At 37.9% G+C, this 15,550-nt stretch overlaps 1 protein-coding gene across 1 annotated transcript in view; it reads right to left on the minus strand.

The window, feature by feature from the left end:
* Nucleotides 1-15,550, minus strand: part of MED14 (mediator complex subunit 14) — a 286,657-nt gene that overhangs the window by 107,831 nt on the left and 163,276 nt on the right. The window contains exons 14-15 of the mRNA XM_068225329.1: nt 12,927-13,081; nt 12,601-12,844 (exon numbers count right to left, since the gene is read on the minus strand). Coding sequence (XP_068081430.1) covers nt 12,601-12,844; nt 12,927-13,081 — 399 coding nt within the window. The remainder of the gene's footprint in view (nt 1-12,600; nt 12,845-12,926; nt 13,082-15,550) is intronic.

Consider the following 15,550-nt stretch of genomic DNA (forward strand, 5'->3'; position numbering starts at 1 on the left):
CACGTCATTCATTTTATCTCATTACCTCCTCTGATGAGGTTGATGTGATGAAGGACATTCGATCGCAAAAATTCGCTACGAAGATTCATCTCACTTCATACCTGACCCGATACAGCAAGAGGACAAGGATTGGACATACATATAAAATGGAGATTTTTATGTTAATATGTCCTTACAAAAACTGCAGTCGATTTATATGCGCAACCTTTAGTGTCTCAACATCCATCACAGCTGAGCTGAACGTCAAAAGTAAACCAAAATTTCTTGAGTTCTGATGGGGTTTTTCAATAAATTTTGTGGCTTGTGATTTGAGATGGACAGAATTGACTATAATTCATTTGAGTACAACATAACCTTTAAATTCGAGTAGGTCTAATGGCAATTTATGCGGTACAAGACTTACCGTACAAAAACTTCCTACATATACAGGTGACCAAATAACAAGGGATGTTTAAAAAATCAGAAGGGATTTCACCATCACGTTATGCGCTTTTGTATTAGAAATGTTTCTCTTTTTCTTCTTCCTCCACCTCCTCTGATTCTGGCCTACTTCTGATTACAGGAAACAACTGGTTTAGTGGTTCGTCATTCCTTTTCTTCCCAGATTATTTTCATCTTTTGACTGTTGTGTTTATTTAATTAGATTAAAAAACTAAAACACTACTTGTGATGGATTGTTGCTTGGTTTGGTGTTATTTAATAGCATATTTTTTATGAACTTGGCTGATCATACTCACTTGAAAGAAGTTTTTAAGGGACCGTGAAGTAGTTTCCGTGGTAAAACTGAATTTAAAGTATTAAGATTTTTAACTCTTGTAAATTATGAGTTTTCATAAGATTATAATTACAATATACATATTTCATTATTGTGGTGTTCAGCCAATTTTTTATGGTTTAAATCGTTCCCAGACATTCTGTTTTCCTGTATTGTACCTTTCTTTCCCCTGGGGTCCCTCCAAAAATGGAGAATAGAGGTTCCACCGTACACACGGAAGTTAGTGACTGAGACCATCAAAGGTATCAATGGTTATCCCTCCTATTGCCATAGAAGTACTTCATCAGGTGGCTTCACCACCACCTCATAAGAACATGGCACTGAAGCGGATACATGTAACTAGTGGGCTGTGCCATATTTGCCCATTTTATCCACAACTTTTTTTTTTTTTTTTTTGCTAGCTGCTTTACGTTGCACCGACACACATAAGTCTTATGGCAACAATGGGACAAGGAAGGGCTAGGAGTGGGAAGGAAGTGGCCCTGGCCTTAATTAAGGTACAGCCCCAGCATTTGCCTGGTGTGAAAATGGGAAACCACGGAAAACCATTTTCAGGGCTGCCGACAGTGGGGTTCGAACCTAGTATCTCCCGAATACTGGATACTGGCCGCACTTACAAGCGACTGCAGCTATCGAGCTCGGTCCCGGAACCTTTAAAACCCAAACATATGTTGAGTATTGCAGTAAAGTGAAATCCATCAAGTATATCTGCAAATATGTAAATAAATCTCAAATGACTTGGGAAATCAAGTGAACCCCACCCCCACCACCGTGGGAAACTAGTTGGTACTGCCTAACTTTTGGTAAAACATTACAAATACTTTATATGTGTAAAGTAATGTAATTTCTACGTAAACATTATATGCACATCATCTAAATCCGTTTAGCTTCACTTTTCACTTCAAAAAACTGTTGAGTTGCATTAAAGTACCTCTTGACAGGGGTGAAATGTCAACAGCGGAACAGCCATTGCATCATTAGTTGCCAATCATTTAACTACCATCCGACCCAGGTGCAGGAATAGCTCTTTGTTTGCTGCTGTGTAACTGGGTTCATGGCATGCTAGCGAATTTGCTTATTATTATGAACTTCTTTCTTGTTAATTATTAGTGACTTAAGCCCAGTAGGGAGCGCTTATGACTAGTTTGGATGCTTGCTTTTGTTCCCAATATCTCTTGAGCCCTGCTATTAGTTTTTCCTTTCTTACCTGTGAAAGGTTTGCAAGATTTAACAGTCTTTGGTAGAGGAGACCAAGAGTTAACCATTTTAAAAAATTCGGGGAGGTCTGAGACATCAGTATCAGAAATCCCAGCGGAAGCTGTCTTTTTTTTTTACTTCTTTGAGCCATATGCTTCCAGTCTTGTAACTTCTGATGTGAGAAGATCATCTTCGTAACCCTGCCGTTGTCCATTCTCAGAGGTGCCCGTAAAACTTCAGCCGCCTATGTCGCGTGCTAGTGTTAGCTGTTTCCAACTGTTGGTACAGTTCAGAGTTCACTTTCAGTCAGTACGTTCCATCCAGGAGCACTCTTGGCCTATGAATTCTCTGGAGGATATGCCTTGCGGCTTTTTCCACGTTATCCATGGTGCTTTAACTGGGGTCTGACAACAGTCTTGTAATGGCAAATTTTGGCGTTCTTCGAAATGCATTTCTTGTTGTAATGGTTTAGCGACAGCTGGTATGCTGTGTTGAGTTCGGCACATCTATCTGAGATGGAGGTTCCGTTTCTACCATTGGGGTGGACCCATTCACCAAGATACCGGAACTGATTGACTTTTCCAATCTTTCCATAGACGGTCATCAAAGGGTCTTTCCCAGGGAGCTTAATCTCAAAGTCCTTGATCTTTTCATATGATATTTGTAGTCCTGTCTTCATCGCTGTCTCATGTAAGGACTGAACAGTAACTGCGGCATCCTCAAAGTTGTTGGTTAGGACCATGATGTTATCTGTGAAGGCCAGGCTCCTGATCTCGATCTTCCGTGTTCCAGCTCTAATGGTAACCGGTTTGATTCCAAGATTGAGGGCAAGTTTCCAGGTCTTTATGAAATATTTTCTTGTTAATACTGTATTTAGTAATACAGCATTATTAATAAAATTGGTAGACAGTCTCTGTTTTGGTGTTTAAGTGCAACTCTTCAAAGGCTTATACTTCAAAACCTCAACTTTCATTCACAGTTTGCTCAATCATAATATCGTACAAAATATTTCCATGCGAGTCAGGATTATGACATATAAATAACTAGGCCTACAAATATTGTCATCGCTTTATGATCTGTGTTGTGATCACTGCTTATACTACAAAACTTAAATTTTCATTCACTATTTATCCTATCTTATTATCATGCATAATATCTTTACCTGAGTTGACATGCTAATTAGGCTTATAAAACAAGTGTTGTCGCTTCCGATCTGACCAAACAACCTCAATTTGCATTCACGTTTGTTCAGTCTTTTAATCACACAAAATATTCAAGTATGTGAATATTAAATAATCCTTTAGGCAATGATAAAGGTTTCATGGAAGAAGAGTTACCATGTTTCAAATCTTACTTCATGAAAGATGTATCATGAGGAAATGGAGTCATATTCAAAGAATTTTGTTACATTCTCTCTCATCTTGAACCCAATTCACCTTACCATTCAGTTAGAACTGAGAAATTGCCAAACCAATTGTGGAGAAAGGGGAATATAATTATTCGGACGGGAAGGGAATCCATTACAAACCGAATAGCGGTGAACTGAGTTTTCAATGAGGATGACATCATGCACCATCCTGCTGAATTCTTCAATTCTGTCACAGCCCCTGGACTGCTAGCACATATTATAACTCTGTAATTAGGAGCACCCATCATGATTCTCACAAACCTTTCCTCTCTGAAACTCTTCAATGGCACTATGCTGCACCTGACAGTATTGCACAGGCATATGATCAAAGTAGTTATACTCACTGGCCGTGGCAAAGGAGAGTGCGTGTTCAAATCAAGAATTACACAGATTTCTACAAACTGTCCATTCCAGTTAAAGCATTTGCTGTTCCCCGTAAGTCTGTGATTTGTGATGACTATCAACAAATCACAGAGATGGGCTCTGAAAGTTACAGGACTTAACTTCAGGTCGAGCTGCTTCTCACAGTCCAACAGTATGTTGCATGATTCTGGGTTAGCAGCAGTAAAGCACTCTTCCTTTGTGCTCACAGTAACAGTGACAGAATAATAAATGTGGCGCACAAAGAAGCATCAGATTAAATGACGTGTCTCTGAGTAAAATAAATAGAGAACTGACCTCACTAGTAAGCCCCTAAAAATTCAATATGTCAGCAATGAAAAAGTTTTGTATCCTTTGTATGTATCAATATCTTATGTTGCACTGTTGCCAACAGTGAAATGCAAAGAATAATAGGTGATAATCATGTTGCCTAAAGTCTCAGCAATAGGCAAATAATCATTAACATTTGTTTTTGGAATATTTGGCTTAGTGTAACTGCACCTTCATTCTGAAGAACCTGTCAAGACAGGTGGGTACAGCTAGTATACAGTTCTTGTATAACTTGTTGAGTTTAAATTCCCCCCTCAGTTTGCTTTACATCACACTGACACAGATAGGTCTTATTGCAATCATGGAAAAACAAAGGGCTAGGAGTAAGAAGCAAGTGTCCGTGGCCTTGATTAAGGTATACCCCAGTATCTGTCTGGTGTGAAAATGAGAAACCATGGAAAACCATCCTCTGGGCTGCCAGCAGTGGGGTTCAAACTCACTATCTCCCAAATGCAAGCTAACAGCTACTTGACCAAAACTGTGCAGCCACTCACTCAGTGGTTCTCTTTCTATTTTTGTACCTGTGGTCCTTGTCTTCCACCAACTTAATAAATCTTTTCTCTGTGTCCATTTGGCTTGCACCTTTTCTCTCAAGTATGGCTTCCTTCAATGAGCATGGATGCCAATCACACTAATGAAGTTGGGAAGCAAAAACTAGATAATCAGGGGCCGAGAAGGACCAAGAAGAACCATGGTTGATGATGAGAGGGTATCTACAAAGAACACAGTGAGTGAAGAAGCGAACATTGTTCTTATCCTTTTTTTTTTTTCCTTTTGCGTGTTTGGCCTTGTGCCTTGTTTTTCCTTATAACTTATGGCGACGATGGGACAGGGAGAGGCTAGGAGTGGGAAGGAAGTGGCCGTGGCCTTAATTAAGGTACAGCCCCAGCATCTGCCTGGTGTGAAAATGGAAAACCACGGAAAACCATCTTCAGGGCTGCTGACAGTGGGGGTTCGAACCCATTATCTCTCAAATACTGGATAATGGCCATACTTAAGCGACTGCAGCTATTGAGCTCATTAAGACGTTTCTGCAGGGGACAAGAAAAAATAATGTATTAACCGAGAATATACAAATAAAAATTATCCATCAGGGATATGAAAACACTAGATACGATTTTTTCCGACATAATGGGATTATATATATTAAGCGTGTGGCATTACATCACTTAAAATCTAAATTACAGTAATATACAATACAAATACTTTACAATAGTACATTCATATTTTTTATGTAGTCTATCGCCTCAGGCTTGGTATTAAAAAAATTGCTGAGATCACCTGTATACGCACTTAAAGAACAATCTGCAACAATATGCCAAACCATCTGCTTTGCAAAGCCATACCTACATTCTGGAGAAGGAACCTTGTCCCATTAGTAGAGTAGATCGTTGCATCTGGCGCGGTTGGTCCGTATTCTGTTTATTGTTGACCATGTCCTAAGTGGTAAATCAAGTTCCCATGGTTTCTTTCTTACACACAGAAAACTTTGTAGCATTGGGGGAGTGCTGTTACACCATTCTTCCATCCAGGCTTGCTCACAGTTGAAACAGTGTTCCGCCAATGTACTGGATCTTCTGAGTGGTGGGTGTCTTGACAGAAGGCTGTTGATTCCAACGCCAGGTATGCCCTCATGGATTGGTAGCTGTTGATTGTTGATTATTTTCTTGTATTCCCTTGTAAGTGCACATTTTCTTCTCGAATCGGGAGGAAGAATGTGGCTCAGAGCAGGTAGCTGAAGTGTTGGTGTGGACCTGATTATGCCAATTATAATGAGCATTGTCTGATTTAGTTGGGCATCAACTCGCGCCGCGTGACAACTGTTTATCCAGACAGGGCAGCCATATTCCGCAGCAGAATATAATAGACCATGGGCAGATTATTGTAATGAAGATGCTGTGGAGCCCTAGGTGGTACTACATAGCTTTTGAAGGATGTTATTTCTGGTTCTTAATTTAGCTGCAGTCTTTGTTAGGTGCTGTCTGAAGGATCATGTTCTGTCTAGGGTTATCCCAAGATATTTTGGATGTTCAGCTCTCTATTAGCTAACCTATTGCTTAGGTGGAAGCATGCAGTTTCCGTTTTGTTAGGGTTTGATTGAAGTTGCCATTTACGAAAGAACTGTTCCAGGACAGCTAGATCCTCAGTTAATATTCTTTCAGTGATATCTATGGAGTTGTATTGAGTTTCTATCACCCAATCATCAGCATATCCAAACTTCCTGGATTGTGTTTGAGGCATGTCTGCTATACAAGCTGAACAATATTGGAGCTAGTACAGAACCCTGGGGCATACCATTATTAAGGATCTTTTGCTGGCTGATAATATTACTTATGATAACCTGGAATGGTCTTTCAGTGAGCATATTACTCAGAAGTTGGGCGACTCTTCTACAGGGTATCACACTGAGCAGTTTATAGATTATACCTTGTCTCCAGACTGTATCATATGCCACAGACAGGTCTATAAAAACAGCAGAGGTCTTATATTGTTTCTGGAAACCAGCTTCATTGTAAGTTGACAGTGAAAGTACCTGATCAGTACAGCTGTGGTTCGGTCGAAATCCTGCCTGTTCTAGCGGGACCACTTTGAGTATCTCTGTATTTATTCTATTATACAGCAGTCTCTCCAGTAATTTGTACATCATGCTCAAAAGAGCAATTGGTTGGTAGCTCTGAGGTCTGTCGCAAGGCTTGCCTGGTTTTAAGATGGCGAAGATCTTTGTCCACTTCATAAGTCTAGGGATGCAGCCTATTTGTAGAATACTGGAAAAGAATTGAGCTAGCCATATTCTAGCATATTTACCACAGTGCAGAAGAAATTCTGGGTGTATGCCATCAAATCCTGGGGCTTTATTAGGCTTTACATCGTGCAACGCATTTGATATGTCTTCTGCAATGAATGGGCAAGAGTAAGCACTATCCTTTGGAAATCCTGCTTTCAAAACTTTCAGTTCACATTTCATTTTCCTGTTGTGACAGCGGTCAATGGGGGACCTAGATGTCGAGACAATATGTGAGGCAACTCTAATAGGTTTTATGAGTGTGGTTTTACATGTTTTTTGGTTTCCATTGCCTAATTTATGTAATAGGGACCATGCCTTCCTACTGGAGCGTTTGAAGTCGAGATTTTCAACCGTTTCTACCCATTTCTGCCGATGAGCTGAATCCAGGCTTTGCAGCAGTTCATCTGCTATTTCCTGATCTCCAGTTGAAAGGAAATCTTCATATAATTTCTCGCTTTCTTCAGACCATCCAGGAATGTATTCTTTCCGGTATCCTTTGGGTATAAACTTTCTTGCTGTACTCAACACTGCACCCACAAATCTCTCACAAAGGTGGAACCGAACCTAAGACTTTATCAAGGTTTTCAGAGAAACCAGACCAGTTTGCGTTTTTGGAAGTTCTAACATGGACGAGGTATAGAGTTCACAGACTTTCATGCCAACTTCTAATATCACTGGACGATGCTAACTGTGTGGGAAGTCAGACAGAACTCTTCGTGCAGATGCTAGCGGTAACTGATTGATATCTGAAGTTACAAAGCAGACATCTGGGTTGTATTCTTGCTTCAAGGCAGCTGATCTAAACGTACCTTTCTCCTTGCCATCAAAAATGAGATGGTACTAAAGCTTTACAACAGAAGTCATTAGAATTATACTTCCATTGTTCATAATGGCTGTTAAAGTCTCTCAGGTAAACACCTGGATGAGGATATGGGTGAAGGACTTTGGCTGGCCACTGAACTGCCGGGGGTTTGTAGATATTTACAACTGTTACGTCTCCAACTTTTACAGCAACTTCGTGGATGTCATTACTGATCCTTGATAGGATTAGAAAAGCATTATTGATGGTGTTTTGTATATACGTATAATGGGATAATATGTCGTATATCCGCGGGTATAGTGAAAACTCTATGAAGAGAGAGTATTAAAAGGTGTGAAAAACACGAGAGAACAAATACAAAAACTATTTTTTAAGAACACCAAACAACAAATATGAAAACATTTGAGCAGGTCCCATGAAAATATCGAAGTATTATTGCAGATCACACTCTTCCTAAAACAAATGTTAGTAGAAGCCTTTTATTTCGGACCAGTTGGTTATTCAACATTATTTTTCTGGTCACACACTTAGACAATGAATTGGAGGTTATACACGGCCATAAGAGACTGCAACAGAATTACTTTGGCCGCCATTTTGAATTGAACAAAACTTTGACCGGCCAAGACCAATTTGAGTGATCAAGTCGAAACTGGAAGGTGCGAGTTTCAACATTTATGCAAATTCTGTGCGCTTGAAGATGTGGATGCCAGTCGACTTGCCGACAGACTTTAATTTTATCTTCATAAGTAAGGAATTTCACAGCCTTTTCCGTACTCATACTTACGCTATCACAAAACAAATATGCACCACGCGGGTCAATTTCACACAATTATGTTCCAGATGTAGGCTATCGCGCGACAAGTATTCGCTACCCATCACTGAACACCTAAACTCGAAATACATTTCTAACTTCTGAATGGAATGCAAAATATAAGCACAAACAGGATCATTGTGTTATTCTGCAGTTTCACTGCTAACCAGCAAGCAAAACCGAACATTTCTGAGGCTAATGGCTTGCTCCCCGAAGGTGCAATTTATCCTGTGAAGTTCAAGAATTCAAGGCCTTTTCCCGTTCTCATGCAACTTCCTTCTTTCCTAAGCAACTGCGGCGAGGGCTCTTACCAGAGTTGGAAATCATGTTCCTTCCACAAGGGATGACCAATAATATTTTCAGGGCTAGGAAGAATGTGATCGTACTAAGCGGTAATAGCGAAAATTTGTGACATCTGTACCATTTCATTGCCCGATTTGCGGAATGAGCGGGAGTTACATCCCTAATACTTGCCATGCATCGCGATAAAAATGACGGAGGTTATATAATGAAAGAGTATATTCTAGAGAGAAAATGCAGATATAACCAGTCAAGTAGGCCAAGAGTTAATATTGCAACGATCGGACCTAAGGAATCCAAATGGCCGTGAGTAAAAGAATCAGATTGTTGTCCCGAGTAAAAAAAAGACGACACTTTAAAAAAAATCGTATTGATCATCGGAACGAAACTGTAAGCTAGAATTGGTATTCAAGAAAAGAAGAGGTTGAAATCGGAGAAGAGAACTGCTAGTAGTATAATTACGGCGGTATATAAACCATCAATACGAATTAAAAGCATCGGGCGTGAAAGAAGTGAAAGGAAAGAGGAAGACATCGCCCCGTAATAGTTGCAAATACGAACTCATAGCTGAAATCTTAAAAAAAAAAAAAAAAATTAGAGATCGGCAGGTTATTGTTCACGCTAGCGACAAGCAAGAAATACGTAAAGTACTGCACTAAATATTGCATCTGGACGAGTATTTTACTAGACAGATAAAATATATTCAAAATTATTTATTTCCTGTCTGGAGAATGCATCTAATGCTATCCTTCATTATGTTTCCATCACATGTAATCGACGGAGATATTATGGCTGAGTAAACCAGAAGAATGGGGTCACAATCCGGTGGGAGCCCTTGCCGGCCGTCATCATCTACACCCGAGGCCAGTCACCAGTAACCAACGATGACGTGAACCGCAACTCGAGTCGGGAGCCAAAGGAGATCCAGAATGAAGACCATCCCAGTCGAATAGCGAAAGCAAGATAAGTCAAGTTTCATACATTTATTTTTCGCAGTTAAATTACTTATATTTGGATAAACGATAGTAAATGATTACTTTAATATATGATTGTAGTATGGTTAATGCTTAATTCTTCAAGATAAAAGTTCCATGAATAATATCATTAAAAAGGAATCCGTATAACTTCTTTAGAATATGGAGTTAGGTAGTCTTTGACATCTCAAATCTACACTCAATGAGTAGGAATGCTTGTTTATTTTATGTGATTCTGAAGATTTATGCCTTTCATTGTGTAATTCAACTCCAGTGAAATGCAGAACAGTATTAGACCGTCTTCTAGATTAATAGAACTCAATTTAACGATGACTTGACACCAAAAGTAAGTAAGTAGAACTGAAATATTAACACATGCGTTCTTTTGCTACGTTCTTTTGTGTTACGGAATACTGCAAACCCATGATGTGTGATGAGATTATGTGAATGGAATACACGTATACTGCGCCACATGTAAAGCAACGAATGATTTTGTTATAGGGAATCGTTGTTATGATCGATGATTTTAAGAGATTATAGGCTAAAATAATGGATATACGGAAGTGTATAAGTAATGAGGAATTGTTATAGATAGAATGCGTATTTGGTGAAATACGAATACATTTAAGCAGTCGGTAATATTTAAGCAACAGAACGCTAATGTTAGGTTATAGTTGGTGTTTTCGTCATGTGAATTAAGTAGTGGTATACGAGATCGGGTTATGTGGCACATGCATACAATTGTAAGAGGTTAATGAACTTACAGGTTACTTGTGGTGTACGGTCATCGAAAATTATATCCTAAAACAAGGCATTTACGATTGAAAATTAACATTTTTTTTTAAGAATCTCACATAATAAGCATTGCCCAAGTTGATTTCCTGTCAAGCGCATGTTTGGAGGGAGGAAACGTCTTCATGACTTAAATGACCACTGCCCGTAAACAGATAAATTTCCGATACCATTTTTTGTCTTAATTTCGCGGAAAGATGATTGTTTATGAAGGGAAGTATGGCATTCCTAGATGTTTGACTGGCTTGTTTGCACATGTGTGTTATGGTAGGCTATTCCTACTTATATATATATATATTTTTTTAGGAAGCTATATGACTAAATTAGTTTACCTAGTATAAATAATATTTTATTTTCGGTTTTATTTGAGTCGGTATATAGCTGAATGGTAATTTTTGAACCTTATTTATGGAACTTACTTATGTTGTTATCGTTATTACACGATGAAGACTTGAGAAAACAAAGAAAGCAAAGATAATACATATGAATTTCGTAGGGATATTCAATGAAATTTACATGATACTTCAATAATGTTTAATTGATATTTGAGTGATACTTAAATAATGTTCTTGATATTTCAACACTATTTCAAGGATATCCCAAGGTATTTTAGTCATTACCATGACGTTTCAATGGTTTTTAAAGAATATTTCATCACTATTTCAAGGATATCCTAAGGTATTCTAGTCATTACAATGACGTTTCAATGAATTTTAAAGAATATTTCATCACTATTTCAAGGATATCCCAAGGTATTTTAGTCATTACAATGACGTTTCAATGAATTTTAAAGAATATTTCATCACTATTTCAAGGATATTCCAAGGTATTTTAGTCATTACAATGATGTTTCAATGAATTTTAAAGAATATTTCATCACTATTTCAAGGATATTCCAAGGTATTTTAGTCATTACAATGACGTTTCAATGAATTTTAAAGAATACTTCATCACTATTTCAAGGATATTCCAAGGTATTTTAGTCATTACAATGACGTTTCAATGAATTTTAACGAATAATTCAACGTTATTATAATGATATTCAAAGATATGTCAACCATTTCAACGACATCGACAATGTTTAGGGGATATTTTAACAAGATTTCAATAATATTTCAATGAATGAATGATATTTCAAAAATATTGAAACGATATTTAAATGTTATTTTCGACGATATTTTTATAATATTTTAAGAAAATATCAATTGTATTTCAATTTGGAATTGGAATTCCTAAGAATGTAACTGAACATGTAAATGTAATCATACTTCATTCCAAGTACAATGGACTTCAAATAAAATAGGAGATAAGGATTTTAACCGGAATTCTTGCTATTTATTCATTTCATTATCGGAAGAGATATTAGATGGAGTACTTATAAATAATCAATAGATAAATTCTAAGATCTATTTTTATTATTGGCTACAATTAATCGGAAGTGGTTTTGCGGACGGACTTGGGGAAGAGGCTGTGCATTTCTCAGTTGAGTCCACGTTAAAAAGGAAAGTTAATTGAAATATGTATCCCTGAAAGGTATTGTGCTGCGAATGAATATATGGTTTGACAACAAAATACGATTCTCATGTGGTATTCACCGAAATAAGCCAGTATCGATGCAGACAAATGAATGCGTATGTCGGATGGGATGAAATGTACAAACAATTTTTGCAAACATAGATAACTGTAATATTATTTGGTCGCAGACCTAAGTTGATGTAATTATTTTCATTCCTATCTGCGTGACGTCCTGGAAATTTTAGGAGATGATTATATTTATTTGTCCATCCAACATATTTTATTAGATTATTAGCCGGAGCATATGAGGCAGTTAGGGAAAAGGCACAATACGAATGATGTACCCCCGTTCGGTGCACATGACAAGCGAGGTATTTTTATATAGATTTAATACTTTATCTATGTTTTCTGGTACCTGTGCAAGTTTAACAAGATAGATTTTTTTTTTTGAAGAATACCCTGATATTCTCTTTCTATTTTTTGCTTCCAAATATATTTCAAAATTCACTCACCTTGTTCTTTGGGATGAGCACTGGCCAATGGACTCCCATAAAATATGAACTCTGCCATCCAGCTCTTAGACGTCTTACCCTGGACCCGAATAGCAACAGACAAAAGTCTTTTAAGCAGTGAGAGCCAAGCAGACTGATCAATTGTTGGCCCTGAAGGTGGAGGGAGCTGAACAAGTTTCAGCACCAGGGCAGTAGCATTAGCCTCCACCTGCAATCCTTGGTGAGCAATCTCACGCTTCGTAAGCTACAAGATAATACAAACAATTAAAGAATGAGCAATAGTAACAACAATAAAGAAGTATATCTTTGCAAAGATAAATGCTCACCTCCTGCGCCAAGGTGACAAATGGTATTCTTTCATCACACAGTGCAACTACATGAGCAAGTTCAGGAATAAAATATGCTGGGTGTTTGGAACGCCGTGATGTAGTCTCCTGTTTACTACCAGATTTTCGTTTACTGGGACATTTTTCAGACTGATCTACAAACATAAAACATGTTTAAAACATTAGCAATACTGAGAATTAAGGGAAACTTTTAAAAAAGCAGTGTTTAAGTGAAGTTATTTTTAAGGTGGCAGGATTTGTATGGAAAATAAATTGGAAAGGAAACTGGAATTCAAGTAATTTTGTAGGTCAGAGGCATCTGAATATATAGGAAGTAGTGAGTTTGCAGCATGAAGTTGTTAGCTTGCGGGTTCAAACTGCACTGTTGCCAGCCTTGAAAATGGTTCCCCTTTTAACACCAGGCAAATGCTGTTGCTGTACCTTAATTAAAGCCACATTCACATCTTTTCGAGTCCTAGCCATGTCCAATCTCATCCACTGTTGCTGTAAGATCTGTCTGAGTCGATGTGACATAAAACCAAGAGCAAAAAAAGGGAAAAAAGAAAGAAAAAACCTATTGGATGTAAAATACACAACATACACTGAAGTAAGTAGTAAGGAGAGAACATTTCTGGACATGCCTGTAAGGAATACAGAGAAAAGTTGAGCATATCTTTCTGGAATAACAAGTCTAAGGATATAACAACAAATATCAAAAGGGCTATTGAGTCTCCTATACACTCTGAGAAGAGAAACATAAGAGAAAGGTATTCCTTCCATACAATTGCTGATAAAATTGGTAAGATTAAGCATCACAACAGCCTGCCTTGACAACCACACAAACAATATTTCAGCAGTTAGGTTCAGCCACAGACTCTTGAGATGAGACAATCTATAGAGTGAAATTGTGTCTGTACTTCATGTTAGTGCAAGAAGGTTTATATCAGAACCACAAAACACAGCATTGTGATCAGGATGAAGAAACATCATCATCACATTGTCACCTAATTCAACCAGAAAAATCTGCATAGGCAGAGCAAGTAGTCATGTTCGTTGCTCACAACAAATATTTGAGAAAACCATAGTTCTAGCTACCATTCATTAGTATCATGCTCATCTCTATTCAGAAGCTGTTGAACAAATGAAACATGGCAGCTGATTCAGAAAGAAAAGAGAGTGTCTTTAGATTAGCAGAGTTTGGTAACCTGTGCTCATTATGAGATGAAACCAGAATGGCTGCTCTGGACCATATCATTACAAGTCCTGATAACCCCAATCTGAGAGAGAAGCAAGCTGATAACAGCACTACCACCCAGCACCTCGTAAAAATACAGGTACCCATCTGCTCATGTTATTTTGTCTTCATAAAGGATACTGAAGAGTAGTTGCAATGTTGACATAGGCTATACGCAATGTGAACACAACCCAATATCCTGAAAGGAAAGTCCACCAATTGGCATGTCTTTGTTGCTTATACAGTATTCTACTTTCTCCAGCAGTCAGGTAGAGTTTTCTAAACTTCAGTGGTCTCTATTACACGGAAACTTTAATGGAAAATTATCTCAGTATGGTGAAATGGATGTAAAATGTAATGCAAACTGCCCTAGATTAAGCGGAAACTGTCAAACGTGAAAAAGGAAGCCAAAATATGCCCCTAAACAAAACAAAAACATTTCCAATCCTCCTAGAGGATGTTCAGCAATATTTCAAACATCCTATACATTCTAAATGATCTGCAATGCAAGAGCAAGTACTATACATGGTAGAGTACATTCCTTGCTGAACGTCCTCTAGGAGGATTGGATTTTTTTTGTTTTTGTTTAGGGGCATATTTTGGCTTCCTTTTTCACGTTTGACAGTTTCCGCTTAATCTAGGGCAGTTTGCATTACATTTTACATCCATTTCACCATACTGAGAAAATTTTCCATTAAAGGCAAGTTTCTGCGTAATAGAGACCACTGAAGTTTAGAAAACTCTACCTGACTGCTGGAGAAATTCTACTTGAGAATTAACTCTGAATATTTTCTTTGACTGAGGACAATCCATCTTCACTGTGCTACTAAAAAAGCTGTCTAATCATCTTTGGAATTCACGATCCCTGGCTCAGTAGTTCTTACTACTGAAAAACGATGACAAGAGTGTGTCTGAAGAAGAAGAAAAGAAGAAGAAGAAGAAGAAGAAAAAGAAGAAGAAAAAGAAGAAGAAGAAGAAGAAGAAGAAGAAGAAGAAGAGAGCAAACTGAAGACTTGTCAAGATGCCATCAGAAGCTTACAGGAGCAAGAGAAATTTACCCTATGATGGAATTATTCAGATAGGCTTGATTAAATTTCTGAGGCGAACGTTTTAGTGGAAAGTCAGGCAATCAAGAGTAAAAGACCACTGAAGTTTAGAAAACTCTACCTGACTGCTGGAGAAAGTAGAATACTGTATACTGTACTCTTAACTGTAAGCATGTTTTGTTTAGGCCTTGTCCGTGACTGTAAATTCATTCTTTATAAATAATTAAATCCATTACCAGTAAGAATTTTTATTGAGTCTTCTTCACAATGTGCTTCAGTCTTGGCTCCATCGACAGGTGGCAAAATGATATTCAATTGTTGCTCTGCCTGATACACAATTGTTT

Source organism: Anabrus simplex, chromosome 1 (genome assembly GCF_040414725.1).
Source record: "Anabrus simplex isolate iqAnaSimp1 chromosome 1, ASM4041472v1, whole genome shotgun sequence".
Taxonomy (NCBI): Eukaryota; Metazoa; Arthropoda; class Insecta; order Orthoptera; family Tettigoniidae; genus Anabrus; species Anabrus simplex.